Source organism: Cetorhinus maximus, chromosome 9, assembly GCF_964194155.1.
Source record: "Cetorhinus maximus chromosome 9, sCetMax3.hap1.1, whole genome shotgun sequence".
Classification (NCBI taxonomy): Eukaryota; Metazoa; Chordata; class Chondrichthyes; order Lamniformes; family Cetorhinidae; genus Cetorhinus; species Cetorhinus maximus.
In genome coordinates this window covers 7,908,522-7,929,260 of record NC_135887.1, presented here as the reverse complement: position 1 = coordinate 7,929,260, position 20,739 = coordinate 7,908,522, and the positions used below count along the sequence as shown (strand labels likewise).

Genomic DNA, 20,739 nt, shown 5'->3' with positions numbered 1-20,739 from the left:
GGTTTTTGTCTAAAGGAAGGATAACCCCTTTTTCATCCAATGATGCAGCTAAACCCATAACTATATTAAGGGGCACAGGAGCTACTCAAACTGTTTTGCTGGAGAAGGACCTAGTTTTCTCTCCAGAGAGCCCAATGAAAGCTAAAGTATTGGTAAACGGGATAAGTGGAGAGTATATCCTGGTTCCATTGTACAAAATGCAATTGGAATGTGATTTATTGTCTGGATCTGTGGTTGTAGGTGTGGTTAATAAATTACCAGTGTATGGAGTTGAGTTACTCCTGGGAGTGAAGGTTATAGCTTCACCCATAATTACAGAAAGTCCGAGAGAGACTAAAGAGATGAAGCAGTTACAATAACAGGTTCCTGGTATTTTTCCATCGTGTCTGGTGACCAGAGCAATGGCTAAACAAAGTCCATCGCCAGAGGTCAAAGTAATACCATGAGCAGATGTTAGAGTAGCCAAAACATTCTTTAAGGATGAGGATAATTCAACGTAAGTGTTTGAGGCTCAGAAAACAAATCCAGAGTTAAACAAGTTAGCACAGTCAGCTCACACTGAATCTGAGGCGGAAGGAATTCCAGAGTGTTATTACATTAAAAACGGGAGTTTCAGATGAGGAAGTGATGACACCCTCACAGACTACAGATGAGGAATGGACGGTTGTTCATCAGATAGTGGTACTGCCCAAATACCGTAAGGCGATATTGCGAGTAGCACATGAAATCCCTATGCAGGACATGTAGGAATACGGAAAACCCAAGCATAAATAAACAGACATTTTACCTGGCCAAGGCTTCATAAGAACATAGTGCAATTTTGTAAAACGTGTCATACATGTCAGGTAGTAGGTAAACCTCAACATGTAATCAAACCAGCACCTTTAATACCCATACCAGTTTTTGAAGAACCATTTAGTCGGGTATTAGTAGATTGTGTAGGACCAATACCCAAAACGAAAGCAGGACATCAGTATACCCTTACAATAATGGATATGACAACTCGATTTCCAGAAGGTATTCCTTTAAGGACAATCACATCTAAGGTGCTAGTGAAAAAGTTAACTCAGTTTTTCACTCGTTATGGCCTACCAATTGAAATAAAATCTGACTAATGTTCTAACTTTATGTCAAAAATTTTCCAGGACATAATTGGCAATTTGGGTATCAAACAACTAAAGTCTACCACCTATCACCCACAGACACAGGGAACTTTAGAGAGATAGCATCAGATTCTCAAAACCATGATAAGACCTGTTGCCACGAACACCCAACGGATTGGGACAAAAGATTAGTTTTCTTACAATTTGCTACTAGAGATTCTCCAAATGAATCTACTGGATTTAGTCCATTTGAATTGATCTATGGTCATGAAATAAGAGGCCCATTAAAAGTGATTAAGGAAAAGTTTCTAAAGCAGAAAGACGAATCCTCCATGTAGGATTACAATTTCCATGTTCCTAGAAAGACTTACAGGAGCATGTAAAGTAGCACGAGAGAACTTGAAAATTTCCAAAGCCAAAATGAAAGAATGGGCAAACAAACATGCTACAACTAGAATGTTCCAAGGAGGAGATGAAGTATTGGTATTATTACTTTTGCAGGGTGAACCACTGAAAGCAAGATTCGTGGCCCCTATAAGATAGTTAGGGAAGTTAGTAAAGTGACTTATCTGATTGATACTCCTGAACGTAGGAAGGAGAAACGGTTATGTCACATAAACATGTTGAAGCAATATCATTATTGAAAAGATGATAAGACAGAGCAAGTGTGCCAGATGGTAGAAGTAGTGGAGGATGACAGAGACAATAGGGGCAAGGTAGAAGGAGAAGTAGACAATGCTCAAAGTGAACCTCCTACAATTCGACTAGCTAATGCGACAATACTGGGACAGTTAGACACTGTGTTCTCTTATTTAGAGGAAGGACCAAGGGACGATCTAATAAGGTTACTGAGGGAGTATAAGGGAATTTGTAGGGAAACACCTGGATGTACCACGTTAGCTAAGCATGACATGGACGTAGGAGACTCAGTGCTAACAAAACAACATCATTATCGGTTGAGCCCAGAAAGACATGCTCAGTAAGAAACAGAGGTCCAATATATGCTGGACAATCAACTGATTCAGCCTGGCCAAAGTGGCTAGAGTTCACTGGTAGTATTGGTTCCTAAGCTAGATGGATCCACTAGATTTTGTATAGAATAAGGAAAGTGAGTGTAGTGACAAGGACAGGATCGTACCCAATTCCTCAGTTAGAAGATTGCATTGATAGGATTGGCAGTGCCTCATTTCTTTCTAAAATTGATCTATTGAAGGGGTACTGGCAAGTGCCATTAACGTCAAGGGCTAAAGAAATATCTGCCTTTGTTACACCAAGTGGGTTGTATCAATACAAAAACAAAAATACCTGGAAAAACTCAGCAGGTCCGGCAGCATCCGCGGAGAGGAACACAGCCAACGTTTCGAGTCCATTTGACTCCTCAACAGAATCAATGTCTAGCTGCGTGGTTTGGGTTTAAAATGCCCCAGCTAGGTTTCAGAGACTTTTGAATCAAGTCGTAGCTGAAGTACCTAACTGTGTCGTTTATTTAGATGATGTTGTAATATATAGTAACACACGGGAAGAACATGTAAAGCAATTAGAGGAATTATTTAAGCAATTTCAGTTGGCTGGCCAAAAGCGCATTTGCAAAAGCAAAGGTAACTTACCTTGATCACATTGTCAGACAAGGGCAAGTGTTGCCAAGAACAGCAAAAATGAACGCTCTAACAGAATTTCCATTCTCAAAACTAAAAGAGAAATCCTGAGATTTTTGGGAATGTGTGGGTTTTATAGTAAGTTTGTGCCTAACTTCAACACAATAGCTGTACCTCTCACCAATTTGTTAAGAAAACAGGCAAAAGTGGTATGGTCAGCAGCCTTTGAAAAGTTGAATGCAATCTTAATAGCTGAACCAGTGTTGGCTGCCCCCGACTTTACCAAACCTTTTAAAATGGCAATTGGTGCTAGCGACTTGGGGGTTGGTGCAGTCCTACTACAAGATGATCAATTAGGGATAGAGAAGCCGGTGGGGTACTTTTCCAAGAAACTAAATGAATATCAGGGGAAGTACTCTACAGTAGAAAAATAAACTCTAGCATTGTTGCTGTCTCTTCAACACTTTGAAGTTTATGTCCAACACGATAACAAAGAAACACTAATCCTACACTGACCATAATCTGCTAGCGTTCATTGAAAAGTTTAAAACTTGAAATGCGGACTGTTTAGATGGAGTCTATTGTTTCAACCATTCAATGTAAAGATTGTTCACATTGCCGGTAAAGATAATGTGATCGCAGGTGCATTGCCTCGGGTGTAAAATACTAAAATAAGTTAAAGAGGTAAGAAATGCTGAAGATTGTAGAAGGGGGAGGAAGGATGAATGAAAGTCTCGTGTTTTGTTGTCCATGTGTCACATACCTTGTGATGAAATGCATTTTTTAAAATGGCGTTTCATCTCTTTTAAGGGTGGAGGCATGTAAGCAACATACCTTTTGTTTCTGTTGGACTGCTGTAAAGAACACATCTTTTTATTTTCTGTTGGACTGTAGATTAGAATTACAATGGCTGCAGGATGAAAGACATGTCCACTGGAACAGGACAAGATATATATACAATGTTGCAGTCCTGGAACAGAGTATGCCAAGAAAGGCAGGATGGTGCTAGAAAGGAGTCCTGGACCAAGGGGGCGACCTAACAACAGCATTTTAATTGGCTCCTGACCAGGTGACCAAGGTTGTGTGTGTCAACAGTGCAGCAGAAAGCTCCTGGCCTGCAAAGAGAAAGCATCTAAAATCTCTTTTCCTCATATCTCTATAATCTGCTCTCTCTCTCTCTCTCTGGGGAAACTCTGAGGAAAAAAGGAAAAGGGGAAAACCATTGTTAGAGACATTGAAAAGCAAGTTCTCAACCAGTGAACTAAATACTAAAACTGCTGAAAGACCACCTCGTGTCATCAACAAGAATTGAACGGAATTTGGAAGACATCAATCAAAATCAACCCATTGATTCCTGTACTCCGGATTGATGCTATTGAACTGTTTTATCCCACCCTTAAAATCCATGTTTTGTGTCTTATGTGCGTGTAAGGATTTAAGAAGGGAGTAAAGTTTAAGTTATAGTGTTCAAAGTTAGCAGTTTATATTTCTTTCTTTTGCCACTAGCCAAGGACAATTTGTTGAGTAAAGTTATTTATTTATTAAGTTTACAAACCTGGTGCTCCTATCCTGTTAACCTAAATTAAACAGTTAGGTAGAATCGGGCAATCTGGTGGTTTGGTCAAACTTTTCACATTTGTCGCGGCTCAGGGAACAGTGGGGCTTAATATTACAGTGCACTATCCCCAGTTGAGTCGTGACACCACCACCTTCTCAAGCGCAATTAGGGATGGGCAATAAATACTGATCTAGCATTCCATGAACGAATAAAAAAAATTCAGCTATAGCTGCAATGTGCCAAAGAAAAAAAAAAATGAACAGACTTATTCTGAGCAAACTCCTAACTATTTTCTCTGTGCATTACTGTTTCACCTGAATCCACAATTTTATTTTTCTTCAGCAGTAGCTCACCTTAACATTAGCTTCACCCAAAGGCCAGGCAGTATAAAAAGAACAGGGGTTTGGATGTGATATTTTTAAATATAGATATCTGCGGTATGCAGAAAATGTTTGAACCATCATACTGAAAGTGTAAATGAATATGCATTTTTGCAGTTATATCAAGTGATGTATAATTTAACATAACCACTTATGCAGTCCTGATTTTGGAAACCATGCTTCATTGTGATCATTATGCAGCATTGTTAGAGAGAGCAGTGGGGCAGGGAGCAGGGAGACAGTCAACACAAATAACTTGTGTTGACTGCACCAAATGATCTCATGGAAAGTTTTATAAAAAGCTCCCAATGATCAGAGATTATTCTTAGGTCCTCCCCCAGCCACATGCTTAAACCATTTCTAATTGCACCCTGTAGTAGGATGGCACTCAAGAACTGCCATCCTCAACCATGGAACTATATAAAGAGTGTGTGTTGTTTTGTTTACATAGCAACAAGCAGACATACATCAACATAAACCTGACAGATATAATGCTAGTTATTTACTTCATCATAAGATCCAAAGTTTATTAGAGAAGTGTTGCACATTGTTACCTTGGGAAAACAGCCACAGCAGGAAGATCTTTAAAACAGTATTTTTAGCCTTATGACAGGACATCATTGATAAAACCCTCTATCTGTCCACTGACAATGAAACAAGTATGCAAGGGACTCGAGCTGCTATCACAAGGCAAGGCATGTTATTCGAACGAGGTTACTTATGTCATGTGCGCTTTTTACTTTTTTTTCTCTCATTATTTAACATAAAAATTTCTTCTGTAGGTATCTTTTATTGGTGGTATTTTGACCTAGCTTTTTGAAGCAAAATTTAGCATTTTTACGAATAAAGGTTTAATGTTCAGTGCAAAGATTCAGTGACAATAAGCCAGTTAACATCTTTAGGCTCAGACTCAAGCTGCTCCAGTTGTGTTTTTTGTATAGTATACCTAAAGGTTATTTAACTCGTTACAGTAATCTCATCACAGATTGGCCCGCATCCAAGTATGTTAGCAATAACCTTTTGGACAAATTTAATTCTATTAATTGAGAGATGCTACAATTTGAAAATTGATATATCAGGACAAAAAAAAAAGCAACAAAAATGTTAAACAATTGCTGGCTAAAAAGAATGCAACATGCCCAGCAGGTGAGCAAGTCTAAATAAACTATAGAGAGGGAGGGGTGGGGAGAGGTGGACAAAGGCAAACACAATGAACCATTGTGCAAGAGGGACAAAAAAAATCAACCCCAGGCCTATTTCACCATAATCCAAACTAAATAATCAGCCAATGTTTTAGCAGGATACTTTTAATCATTGGCAATTTAAAAAAAGAGCAAGTGCGATATCCAAATGGTCCATTACTAGCTGAAATCACAATCATTACTTCCAACATTATGTTGACTTGAAAGTATGTTAAATCATTAAACAAATCCTTTTATTAGTAAACTCTTGACAACAAAAACATTCCCTGCATGAGTAAACTAATTTAATTAATACAAAAACAAGCATCCTGTAACAAACAAGGAGTCGGTTACAAGGCAGCCGTTCCAGCAGAGTGGTTACATACTATAAAATGTGACAGCAAAACCCTTATGGTTAATCATGTTATCTGAATCCTTCAAAGTAATTATTTTGTGTTATAGATTTCAGAACTTATCATTTCAGTCTTGTCTCTTCACTATATAAAACAGCAATGAAAGTTCCACCACCAATTATGTACACTGGTAAATGGCAAGTCCAAATATGACGTTTTCTTACCTATCCTTGAAGAAATCCATTCCTAAAACAATACTTTCTTCTGTATCTTGTCTGCCATTGGTGGAAACTACCACCATGTACCGCGTTAGTTCCAGGTACGCACTTTCCAACCGCACAGCCTGGAATTATTTAAAAGAAAATTTTCTCAAAAAAGATCTGACATTCTAAGTCTTGGTCCAACAAAGACGACATATTAAGTCAATTTATTACGTCCTCTCCCAACCTGGGTATAACTATCAGTATTTATTTCACAGAACCAGATTGTCTAAAAACATAGCAATATTTTCAAGTCAATACCTGAATGCAAGTCAAGTGAAATGGGAATGCCTATAGTCAACTGACCATAAATACAAGCTAGTTTACAGCGATTGCCAGTTATACAATCCATTAACTGGATTGATCGTTGTAACATATGAAAAAAACCCAACAAATTCCAGTGCAATTTCTGGTAAAACTGAACCTACATTTTTGTTCATTGACAATGATAAACAGGAATTCACACACATGGATGGCTTTGTGTACAGTCAAACATAGAAAATAGGAGCGGGGTAGGTCATACATTCCCTCGAGCCTGCTCTGCTATTTAATAAGATCTGATAAGGCTGATCTTCAATCTCACTTTCCCGCCATAACAACAAAGCTTTAAATAAATCTGCAAACACTGTTCTATAAACAGTGCAAGTATGATTGGATGGAGCTTTTGTAAGCCTGGCCTGTTACAGACCACTTTTGATTTCAATTTTTGTGCTGGGACTGGAAGAATAAATATTTGCAGGCAAACATAACCCTGGATTTTTTTTTTCTTTATTCTTTCATGGGATGTGAGCATTGCCAGCAAGGCCAGCATTTGTTTAAATGCCCATCCTCAATTGCTCTTGAACTGAGTGGCTTGCTAGGCCATTTCAGAGAGCAATCAAGAGTCAACGACATTTCTGAGAGTGTGGAGTCAAATGTAGGCCAGACCAGGTAAGGGTGGCATATTACTAAACCAGATCAGTGACAACAATCAATGATAGTTTCCATGATCAGCATTACTGGGACTAGCTTTATATTACAGATTTTAATTCCATTTAAATTCCACCAGCTGATATGGTGGAAAATATCCAAAAAACATGGGGATGTTTTCAACCCAACCTGCATGGCAGGTAAAATAGCCTCCAAAAACTTACCATCCCATTCCTTCTCATCATGCTCAGTATAATCTTTCAATAAAAAAGCAAGGGTCCAAAAAAAGGTAAGTTAGGCTAGGCAGAGCACTCTTTGGCTCCCACAAGGATAATCTGCAGTCCCAGCTTCCTTCCCCGCAACCTCACCTCTTCCTACCCATGAGATGCTACCAAAACTATCCCCTGCAATGTAACTGACTGCCAGCGGGTGGCCTAATCTTTGCCTATCAGCAACTGGCTAGTTGCCTCTTAGATGACTGTCTTGAGATGGCTAGGGGGATGTAAATCAGGCCTGGGAGTTAAGATATTCCAGGGTTCAAATGTGTACTATCTGGAAGGGGTGGGGAGGGGCGGTGAATGTGTACACACATCTGTGTACCCTCACATCCTCCATTAAAATTCTACCCACATTGCTGTCTACGGTCGAAGTACAAAAAAATGACTTGGCAACGAATTCACTTTATGAACACCTGCCACATCACAAGATTTATTGTAAAATGCACTTAGTTCTCCCAAGAGCAATTGCAAAGTAAACTTCCTAAACATCCATACAGCAACAAGTGTTATTTTTAGCTATTACCAATAGCAATCTTTATGCTGCACTATGCTTAAGAGAACCAGACTAGTACATTTAAATTTATAAGAATGAATTCATTGTGGAACTTATGTAGTTGCACAGATCATCCAACTTATTTTCACCCTCTCTTTGGTCTCGCTATAAACCATCTCAAGCTGAGGGAGCAAGGCAGCTGTTTAGACAATGATTCCGGACATTGCTGATCTTAAGCTGTTCGCCAAGAGATAGAAGAGAGCCCTGCTTTTAATTCCCCTTCGAGCTTAAAAAAGATGTTGCACTGACATAGCACCTTTTACAACCTCAAGTGAAGTCACTGTTATAACATAGGGAAATGCAATAGACAAGTCTGTGTTCAGCAAAGAGTCACAAACAGCAGTGAGCCCAAATGGACAAATAAACTATTTTAGTACTATTGGTTGAGGAATAAATATTTATCAGGACATGGGCAGAACTGCCCTACTCTTCAAATTCTACCTTGGGTATGTTAAATGCATCCAAGAGAGACTTTGATTGAACATTACATACAAAAAGACATCTCTAACAGTGCAGTGTTCATTAGGTATTGCACAGGAATGTTAGCTAAGATTATGTATCCAAATCCTAGAGTGGGGCTTGAACCCTTAACCTTCTGGCTCGAAGGCAAGAGTGCAACAACTAAAGAAAGGCTGTTACCTAAAGTTTTTCTCCTCCCCACATCATGTGGAAGTACTCCTGCTTAATACAGAGGCCCTAAAATATATAGGCAATGGTACATGATGGTGTCAAGACAGTAGAAAATTAAATAAACTGACAGCTGATATAAAATCATAGTGTATGTTTTATAAGAACTAAATTAAAGGCCGCACAAATATATGAGAACTATTCATTTAACATCTCAGGTGAAATGGGTGAATGTTACGGTTCCCACCTCCAACTAAATTCTTGGTAGCTAAGCAGTCAATAGTTCACTACTTGCGCCATTAGTTTCCACGACCTTCCCTATCAGAACCACATAAATGCTTGTAACTACTATTCCTGGAAAGGGGAAGCTGTTAAAGCAGATTCACACATTTTCCCTTTACCAAAATGGTAGCCACTCACCATGACTCTGCACATTTGCAAACAATGAATAATAATTATGCTTATAGTAGTACATGTATAGTTCTCACCTCACAGCTCCAGATCACCAGAAAAGGGGAATACATTTTTAGGAAAAACGAATTGTTTAATTTGGGTGCAATGTACAGGTGAGGCTTAATCTGTGTTTGAATTTTGTTAGGGAACAGAAGCTGGAAGATTGTCTAGTTTGAAAGTGGCAGAAGAATCTACAGTGGTCCTCCACACAGTCTTGTGCCAAAGAAAGCAACCAGTAGATTAGCTTGGAAGTATTGAAAAGTAACCAGAACAAGGGACTGAGGCATCCATAGTCAAGAGATGGTAAACGAAAGCTTTACCTCTGGGAATAGCTGAAGTTAAAGATAATTCTCCAGGGGATTATGGCATACTTATGGGTGGTCCTTACAGTAAACAACTTTAAGATTGATGTGCCTTATAAGAGGTTTCTTGGGGGAAGTAAGAAGTAAATCTGAGCACATAACATAAGTAGCTATAAACTATACTGTTAATAATGCTCATTTTGTTTAATTCTTTTATATACAATAAAGTTTGTTTTGTTTAACAAAAAGTGAAATCTTATGGCATTGTTCTGTTGGTTAAAACGGGGTGTTCAGATTTCTCTTTAAATGTTGACAGTCCTTAACTGGATCGTAATATTTCAGATCTTGTCATTTCAAATCTTGTGTGTTAATTAGTTGGCCATCAGTCTTATTGGCACAGACATTTTCAAAATATATTATACATTATGCAAAGTTTTCTCCACCTTTCTTATACCAGTCTCATTTAAGAATATTCCAAATGTCAGTAATTAAAGTGTGCATGCCAAATATTCCATACTTAAGAGTAGACTGAATGCAGTACAAACACTTTTATTCTAAAGCTAACAAATTAAATTTATTGAGTATAAATGTCATGCCTTATAATGAGGTCAGACCAATTTATGGTTAAGCAGAGGGCAGAGTAGGAAGGCTGCTCCCGTTGCGAGGTACTGTCAATGCAGCCTCCACATCTAAATGGCACCTCAAAGAATTTCAGTAAAACAGCTGGAACATTGTTCGTGGCATTTCTTTGAAATCAAGGACACTCTATATGAAATCTTTTCCTTGTACTGGCTTCCAAGGCACAGTGCATCCCACTTTAAAATTGCTTGCCATAGTTTTTATTTAAAATGTATTTATTTATGGGATGTTGACATTGCTGACAATGCCAGTATTTATTTCCCATCCCTAACTGCCCTTGAGCTTCCTTCTTAAACTTCTGTAGCTTGTGTGGTGTGGATATACCCAGGGTGCTGTTAGGTAGGGCATTTCAGGATTTTGACTATGATATTTTCCAAGGTAGGATAGCGGGTGACTTGGAGTGGTAATGTTCCCATGCACTTGTTGCCCTAGACCATGGTTTGGGACATGCTGTCAAAGAAGCCTTAATGATTTTTGTCAATGCATCTTGTGGATGGTACTTACTGCAGCCACATTATGTCATTGTTGGAGGAAATGAATGCTTAAGGTGGTATAACTGTATTTACGGAAAATAGATAATAGGGAAAGTAGCTTGATTTAGTAAATTATTATATTCTTACTTTCTGTACTTAAGGAGAGTATATGAAAGAACAGGGATTGAAATAAAGAGGAAAACAATCAAAGCGTATTACTGCTGCCAGAATTACCATTAGCATACAGTTTTCCACAATATATTGCAAATTCCCTGATAAAATTATGAGCTTAATTATAAAAGCACTAATATACTAATTGAATAGTCAAAAGAAAGAACAATTGCTGTGAGTCTGAAACAAAAATTGTTAACATCTGTTAAAAAAAAAAGCATTTCTATAGTGCTTTTCATGGCTCCGGGGTGTCTCAAAGCAATTTACAACCAATGAAGTGCTTTGGAAGTGTAATCAATATTGTAATGGAGGAAACACAGCTGATTTATGCTCAAACTCCCACCATAGAGTTTGTTTTAGTTAATCACATCAGTTGTACAGATAACATTTAAGTGTTGCAGAAATGATATCATTACAACCAGTAATTGTGCTGTAAAATTAAATGCCAAAGATGATTTGCCTTTTGACTAGGTTTTTTTTAAGCAAACCAATTAGTTTTGTTATGCAACTAACATAGCAAAAGTGTAGCTTTAACAGTGAAGAAAGATTTGTAGCCCCAAATCATTGTATAAGAGAAAATGCAGAACAGAAACAGATTTAAAGAAAAATGTGTACAGATCAAAATAATTATTTTGTGTCTAAAGCATTAAATATGTTTTTGCTACATTATATTTTTTCTTGGAGACAATACACCCACAACTTCAGAATGGTTTTAAATGCCCCGGAAGAGCAGATACTAAATGTTGAATCAAAATATTATCAAACATGTATATCATACCATGGTTAGCTTTCATAGGACACTTTTTTTTTGAGGGTATGTAGGGAGGCAGGAAGAGACAGTCTACAATAGAAGGCGAGTTAAGTTTTCCATGCAGTCTTATTAGGTTCAAATCACCTTTCATGTGTTTATGGGCATGGCTAGATCCACAGGCCACTGTCAGTCTGCAGCAGATTATCTTCAAATAGCTAACAGTTGGTAACAGACCCTCAACTATAGTGTAGGGAATCAAATGCCAAGAATCGCATGCAACATTATGATGTAGCAATGTCACTTGTATAAAGTGACTGGGTTTCAAATTACTTTACATGTGAGTCATCATCCCATGCAGTTTAGGCCTTTGTGAATCTGGGCTGCTGTATTTTCAATCATCCAGCATGGAGCTGTTGCAGGTACAATGTAAAATATGCAGTTAGAGAAGCGAATAGGAATTAAGCACAAAGCAAGCCCCATTTACTGGAGTGATTGAATTTTATTTTCAATGAAATTCAAGCATTCAAATACTCAATATCATCTGTAAACAAGAATAAAAGACAAACTTAAATTTAAATAATGTCTCTTTTTTACAAAAACTGTACAAGAAGCAATACAGTAAAATTAACAGTGAAGAGTGAAGAGATAATTGCACACACATTTTTAAACACAGCGGACATTGTGATTTATGTCATATCCTAGGTCGACTTTAATTCTGGAAGTAAACTCATTAACAGATAACTGAATGTTGTTTTGAAATTTTGTGGAAAAATAAAAATTGCCATCAAGTACACTTCAAGGTCTTAGGAAGTAGAAAACTACTGTAACTTGCTGAATCTCATTAAAAATCTCTGTAATAGCACTAGTCACTGCAGTAAGATCACCTTTTCTAGATAAGAATCACAGAATCACAGTGCAGAAGGGGCCCTTTGGCCCATCGAGTCTGCACCGACACGTGAGTAACACCTGACCTATCTACCCAATCCCATTTACCAGCACTTGGCCCATAGCCTTGAATGTTATGACGTGCCAAGTGCTCATCCAGGTACTTTTTAAAGGATGTGAGGCAACCCGCATCCACCACCCTCCCAGGTAGTGCGTTCCAGACCGTCACCACCCTCTGGGTAAAAAAGGTTTTCCTCACATCCCCCCTAAACCTCCTGCCCCTCACCTTGAACTTATGTCCCCTTGTGACTGACCCTACAACGAAGGGGAACAGCTGCTCCCTATCCACGCCCCTCAATCTTGTACACCTCGATCAGGTCGTCTCTCTGTCTTCTCTGCTCCAACGAAAACAACCCAAGTCTATCCAGCCTCTCTTCATAACTTAAATGTTTCATCCCAGTCAACATCCTGGTGAATCTCCTCTGCACCCTCTCCAGTGCAATCACATCCTTCCTATAATGTGGCGACCAGAACTGCACACAGTACTCCAGCTGTGGCCTCACCAAGGTTCTATACAACTCCAACATGACCTCCCTACTTTTCTAATATATGCCTCGATTGAGAAAGGCAAGTGTCCCATATGCCTTTTTCACCACCCCACTAACATGCCCCTCCGCCTTCAGAGATCTATGGATACACACGCCAAGGTCCCTCTGTTCCTCAGAACTTCCTAGTGTCATGCCATTCATTGAATACTTCCTTGTCAAATTACTCCTTCCAAAGTGCATCACCTCTCACTTTTCAGGGTTAAATTCCATCTGCCATTTATCTGCCCATTTGACCATCCCATCTATATCTTCCTGTAGCCCGAGACACTCAAACTCACTGTTAACCACCCAGCCAATCTTTGTGTCATCCGCAAACTTACTAATCCTACTCCCCACATAGTCATCCATGTTGTTTATATAAACGACGAATAATAGGGGACCCAGCACAGATCCCTGTGGTACGTCAGTGGACACTGGCTTCCAGTCACTAAAGCAGCCTTCTGTCATCACCCTCTGTCTCCTACAATTAAGCCAATTTTGAATCCACCTTATCAAATTACCCTGTATCCCATGTGCATTTGCCTTCTTTATAACCTTGTCAAAGACTTTGCTGAAATCCAGATAAACTACATCAACTGCACTACCCTCATCTACACACCTGGTCACCTCCTCAAAAAATTCAATCAAATTTGTTAGGCATGACCTCCCTCTGACAAAGCCATGCTGACTATCCCTGATCAAACCTTGCCTCTCCAAGTGGAGATAGATTCTCTCATTCAGAATTTTCTCCAATAGTTTCCCTACCACTGACGTGAGACTCACTGATCTGTAGTTCCCTGGCTTCTCTCTACAATCCTTCTTAAATAGCGGAACCACATTAGCTGTTCTCCAGTCCTCTGGCACCCCCCCAGTGGCCAGGGAGGAATTAAAAATTTGGGTCAGAGCCCCTGCGATCTCCTCCCTTGCTTCCCTCAGCAGTCTGGGACACAAATCATCTTGACCTGGAAATTTGTCCACTTTTAAGCCTGCCAACACCTCCAATACCTTGTCACTCCCTATATCAATTTGCTTAAGAACCTTACAGTCTCTCTCCCCAAGTTCGATACCTTCATCCTCATTGTCTTGGGTGAAGACAGATGTGAAGTATTCGTTCAACACCCTACCAATGTCCTCTGGCCCCACCCATAGATTGCCCCCTTGGTCCCTAATGGGCCCTACTCTTTCCCTGGTTATCCTCTTCCCATTGATATACTTATAGAATATCTTAGGATTTTCCCTACTTTTACCAGCCAGAGCTCTCTCATATCCCCTCTTTGCTCTCCTAATTGCTTTCTTAAGCTGCACCCTGCACTTTCTGTACTCCACTAATGCCTCTGCTGATTTGTTCCCCTTGTACCTGATCTTTTCCTTCTCATTGTATCCTGAATATCTCTGGTCATCCATGGTTCTCTGGGCTTGTTGCTCCTTCCTATCACCTTAGGGGGAACATGCTGAGCCTGTACCCTCCCCATTTCCTTTTTGAATGCCCCTCACTGCTCCTCTGTAGATTTCCCCAAAAGTAGCTGTTCCCAATCTACCTTGGCCTGATCCTGCCTTATTTTACTAAAATCCACTCTCCCCAATCCAAAACATTTTTTTGCAACTTGTCTAATTCTTTGTCCATAATAAACTTTAACTGTACCATGTTGTGGTCGCTATCACTAAAATGCTCTCCCACCACCATCTCAGCCACCTGTCAGGCTTCATTCCCCAGAATTAGGTCCAGCACTGCGCCGTCCCTTTTTGGACATTCTACATATTGACCTAAAATGTTCTCCTGTACACATTTCAAGAAATCCACTTCATCCAAGCCCTTAACACTATGTCTATCCCAATTAATGTTGGGAAAGTTGAAATCACCTAATATAATTACCCTATCGTTATTGTTTTTACACACCTCCACAAATTGTGCACATATTTACTCCTCAATTTCCCACTGACTATCTGGGGGTCTATAATAAACACCTAACAATGTGGCTGCCCCTTTTGTATTCCTAAGCTCTACCGCAAAGCTTCCTTTGATGCCCCTTCCAAGGTATCATCTCTCCTTACTGCAGTAACTGACTCCTTAACTAATAATGCAATGCCTCCTCCTCTTTTACCCCCTCCCCTGTCTCGCCTGAAGATTCTAGATCCCGGAATGTTGAGCTGCCAATCCTGCCCCTCCCTCAACCATGTCTCTGTGATGGCTACTATATCACAATTCCACATGTCAATCCTCACCCTTAACTCATCCGTTTTACCTGTAATACTCCTGGCATTAAAGTAGGGGCCATCCAGCCTTGCCTGACTCCCTTGAAACTTAATGCAGCTGTACTCCCTCTGACTTGATTGTTTTACTGTATTATGACATGTCTCTATTCTGCTAACATTCTGTGTCCCCTCCCCCTGCCAAATTAGTTTAAACTCATCCCAACAACACTAGCAAACCTGCCGGCAAGGACGTTAGTCCCTCTCTGGTTCAGATTTAGACCATCCCGCTTGTACAGATCTCACCTTTCCCAGAAATGGACCCATGATCCGGGAATCTAAAACCCTCCCTCCTGCACCAACTCTTAAGCCACGTATTCATCTGCGCTATTCTCTTATTTCTGTGCTCGCTAGCACGTGGCACTGGGAGTAATCCAGAGATTACAACCCAAGAGGTCCTGCTTTTTAGTCTACTGTCTAACTCCCTGAATTCTTGATGCAAGACCACATTCCTCTTTCTACCTATGTCATTGGTACCAACATGTACCATGACCTCTGCCTTATCACCCTCACCCTTCAGGATGCCCTGCAGCCGTTCAGTGACATCCTGGACCCTGGCACCAGGGAGGCAACACACCATCCTGGAGTCATGTTGACGGCCACAGTAGCACCTATCTGTTCCCCTGAATATAGAATTCCCTATTACTATTGCTCTTCCTCTCTTCCTCCCCTCCTGTACAGACAGGCTGCTTATGTTGCCAGAAGTTTGGCTTTGTCTGCACTCCCTGGAGGAACCAGTGCCCTCATCAGCCTCCAAAATGGAACACCGATTTGCAAGCGGGACCCCAGGGGACTCCTGAACAACTGCCTGTTTCTCTTAGGCTGCCTGGTGGTCACCCATTCCCTTCCTTCCTCAAGTCCCTTCAGCTGCGGTGTGACCACCTCTCTAAACGTGCTATCCACGATGCTCTCAGACTTGCGGATGCTCCAGTGTCCCCAGCTGCCGTTCCAGCTCTAAAACCCGAGCTTCCAGGAGCTGCAACTGGACACCCTTCCTGCACACATGCTGGTCCCAGGTACTGGAAACGTTCCCGGATTCCCACACGGAGCACGAGGAGCACACCACGGCTTTGAGCTCTCCTGTCATGACTTATCCCTTTAAATTAGACCTTTTAAATCAATTACTCTAGGGCCCTTCTTTCCTGATCCTCATTACTACAGAATATACAAACTATAACCCACAGAAATACCTTAAGCTATAAGCAATAGAAGTAGTAAATACTTATTCGACCTTACCCACTACTTACCAGTCATTCCTCTCCCTTGTAGCCTCTACTGCTGCAGCAGGGCAAGACCACTCTCTGAAGATTTAAGAAGTTGGATAGCAAAGAAAAAATGCAAAGAGCACCTCTTCCCCTCTACACCGAATTCCCACTGTGCACCAAATTGCCAATACCCACACTCAATCTGCTGTGTCTCACTCAGGATGAGGTCTCTCCCCTGCTCATGTGCAAGCACACTGATATAGTGTGCTGTTAATAGTCCCTTTCTTAAATAGAGCTGAGGTGAGCGGAGATGACTCAGACTACTTAAGCTTCAAATGGTAATCAACACCTATTCAGGCCGTAGTCAGGCTTCAGGTGATTGACAGTTAAGAGTTGGAGGTTTTCAAGAACAGGCTCCAAAAAGTCCTTTGGCAATGAAATAGAATTGTACGAAAGTAGCTGATTCTAGAACTTTAACTTAATTAACTTTCATTAGTGTTATTTAGGATTTTGAAAGTTAAGATGACTCAAATGAAATCCGTCAACATCAATGCAAATCTAGAGCACAAAATCTACTAAACTGGTACATAGAACATGACAACAGAACATTTCATGGCGCCATTACGATGTCCTGTTCATCATAATCAAGCAGTTTAAACCTGGCTCTGATGCTAACCATTACTTAAAGCGCAATAAACACAGTACAATGTCTATACCAAGAGCCTTGGTACTACAGGATTCCGACATGAAGAACTATTATTACTAAAAAAAAAGTGCTGCAGAAATTAATGAGACTGAAAGCCGATAAATCCCCAGGGCCTGATGATCTACATCCCAGGGTACTAAAGGAGGTGGCCATGGAAATAGTGGATGTGTTGGTTGACATCTTCCAAAATTCTGAAGGTTCTGGAACAGTCCCGACAGATTGGAGGGTGGCAAACATAACCCCACTATTTAAAAGTGGAGGGAGGGGAAAAACAGGGAATTACAATCTGGTTAACCTAACATCAGTGGTAGGGAAAATGCTAGAGTCTATTATAAAGGATGTGATAACAGGACGCATTGTTTAATCCCATTGATATTTTCTAAGTCAACATGGATTCATGAACAGGAAATCATGTATAACGAACCTACTGGAGTTCTTTGAGGATGTAACTAGCAGAATAGATAAGGGAGAACCAGTGGATGTGGTGTATTTGAATTTTCAGAAAGCTTTTGATAAAGTTCCACATAAGAGGTTAGTGTGTAAAATTAAAGCACATGGGATTGGGGTTAATATATTGGAATGGATTGACAATTGGTTAGCAGACAGGAAACAGAGAGTAGGAATCAATGGGTCTTTTTCGGAATTGCAGGCGGTGACTAGTGCGGTACCGCAGGGAATCAGTGCTTGGATCCCAGCTATTCACAATATATATCAATGATTTGGATGAGGGAACCAAATACAATATTTTAAAGTTTGCTGACGACACAAAACTACGTGGGAATGTGAGTGGTGAGGAGGATGTTAAGAGGCTTCAAGGTGATTTAGACAAGTTGAGTGAGTGGGCAAATACATGGCAGATGCAGTATAACATCGATAAGTGTGAAGTTATCCACTTCGGTAGGAAGCACAGAATGGCAGAGTATTATTTAAATGGTGATAGATTGGGAAATATTGATGTACAAAGGGGCCTGAGGGTCCTTGTACATCAATTACTGAAAGCAAGCATGTGGGTGCAGCAAGCAGTTAAGAAGGCAAATGGTATGACGGCCTTCATTGCTAGAGGACTTGAATACAAGGGCAAGGATGTCTTACTACAGCTATACAGGGCCTTGGTGTGACCACACCTGGCATATTGTGCGCAGTTTTGGTCTCCTTACCTAAGAAAGGATATAGTTGTCATAGAGGGAGTGCAGCAAAGGTTCACCAGACTGATTCCTGGGATGGCAGGATTGTCGTATGAGGAGAAATTGAGCCGACTAGGCCTGTATTCACTGGTGTTCAGAAGAATGAGAGAGGATCTCATTGAAATGTATAAAATTTTGACAGGGCTGGACAGACTGGATGCAGGGATGATGTTTCCTCTGGCTGGGGGGTCTAGAATGAGGGGTCACAATCTCATTTAAAGGCCATTTAGGACTGAGGTGAGGAGAAACGTCTTCACTCAGAGGGTGGCGAACCTGTGGAATTCTCTACCACAGAGGGCTGTGGAGGCCAAGTCACTGATTATATTTAAGAAGGAAATGGATAGATCTCTAGACTCTAAAGACATCAAATTAGAGTATGAAAGAAAGCTAGCTAGAAATATAAAAAGTTAGAAAGAGTTTTGACAGATATTTTAAAAAGAAGAGTTAATAAAAATGAACATTGGTCCTATAGAAAGTGAGCCTGGGGAATTAATAATAGAAAATAAGAAGATGGCAGGTGAATTGCCTGTTCACTTTAGCACATGAATTGAACAGATAATTTGCAACTGTCCTCACTATAGAGGATACAAGTAACATCCCAGAAAAAGCTGTAAATCTGGAATTGGAAGTGGGGGAGGAACTAGAAAATTGCAATCACCAGGGAAGTGGTATTTAGCAAATTGTTGGAGTTGCAGGCTGACAAATCCCCCCCAGTCCTGATGGGCTTCATCCTAGGGTCTTAAAAGAAGTGACTAGTGAGATAATTGATGCGTTGGTTTTAATCTTTCAAAATTCCCTAGAATCAGGGAAGGCTCCATTAGATTGGAAAATAGCGAATGTAACTCCTTTATTCAAGAAGGGAGGGAGACAAAGAGGGAAACTACAGGCCAGTTAGCTTAACATCTGTCATAGGGAAAAATGTTAGAAGCAATTTTAAAGAAGTTACGTCAGGGCACTTAGAAAAATTCAAGGCAATCAGGCAGAATCAACATGGTTTTGTGAAAACTGGAGTTCTTTGAAAATGTTACATGTACCATGAATAAAGGGGAACCGGTAGATGTGCTGTACTTAGATTTCCAGAAGGCATTTGATAAGGTGTCACATCAAAGATTATTGCAGAAAATAAAAGCTCATGGGGTAAGTGGGGGGGGCCTGGAATTAACATATTGGCATGAATAGAAGATTGGCTAGCTAACAGGAAACAGAAAATGGATCTTGTGCCACAGGGTTCAGTGCTAGGGCCTCAATTTTTTACATTTTAGATAAGACCATAAGACATAGGAGCAGAAATTAGGCCATTTGGCCCATCGAGTCTGCTCCGCCATTCAATCATGGCTGATAAATTTCTCAACCCCATTCTCCCGTCTTCTCCCCGTAACCTTTGATCCCCTTACCAATCAAGAACCTATCTATCTTGGTCTTAAATACACTCAATGACCTGGCCTCCACAGCCTTCTGTGGCAATAAATTCTATAGATTCACCACTCTCTGGCTAAACAAGTTTCTCCTCATCTCTGTTCTAAAAGGTCTTCCCTTTACTCTGAGGCTGTGCCTTCGGGTCCTAGTCTCTCCTACTAATGGAAACATCTTCCCCACGTCCACTCTATCCAGCCCTTTCAGTATTCTGTAAGTTTCAATCAGATCCCCCCTCATCCTTCTAAACTCCATCGAGTATAGACCCAGAGTCCTCAAACGTTCCTCATATGTTAAGCCTTTCATTCCTGGGATTGTTCTCGTGAACCTCCTCTGGACCCTCTCCAGGGCCAGCACATCCTTCCTGAGATACGGGACCCAAAATTGCTCACAATATTCTAAATGTGGTCTGACCAGAGCCTTATAAAGCCTCAGCAGCACATCCCTGCTTTTATATTCTAGTCCTCTCGAAATAAATGCCAGATAAGTGACTTGGATGAAGGGACCGAAGGTATGGTTGCTAAATTTGCTGATGACACAAACATAGGTAAGAAAGTAAGTTGTGAAGAGGACATCAGGAGGCTACAAAGGGACATAGACAGGTTAAGTGAGTGGGCAAAGATCTAGCAAATGGAGTATAATGTGGGCAATATGAAATTGTCCATTTTGGCAGGAAGAATAAAAAAGAAGCATATTATCTAAACGGTGAGAAATTGCAGAGCTCTGAGATTCAGAGGGATCTGGGTGTCCCAGTGCATGAATCACAAAAGGTATATGCAGGTACAGCAAGGAATTAGGAAAGCTAATAGAATGTTATCGTTTATTGCAAGGGGAATTGAATATAAAAGTAGGAAGGTTATGCTTCAGTTGTACAGGACACTGGTGAGACTACATCCGGACTACTGTGTACAGTATAAGTTGCC

At 40.4% G+C, this 20,739-nt stretch overlaps 1 protein-coding gene across 3 annotated transcripts in view; it reads right to left on the bottom strand.

Annotated features, from left to right (window-relative positions):
- LOC144684343 (protein phosphatase Slingshot homolog 2-like) overlaps positions 1–20,739 on the bottom strand; it is a 172,982-nt gene that overhangs the window by 40,446 nt on the left and 111,797 nt on the right. For all 3 annotated transcript variants that reach the window (XM_078548004.1, XM_078548003.1, XM_078548001.1), the window contains one exon: positions 6,395–6,513. In XM_078548004.1, the coding sequence (XP_078404130.1) occupies positions 6,395–6,513 (119 nt within the window). The remainder of the gene's footprint in view (positions 1–6,394; positions 6,514–20,739) is intronic.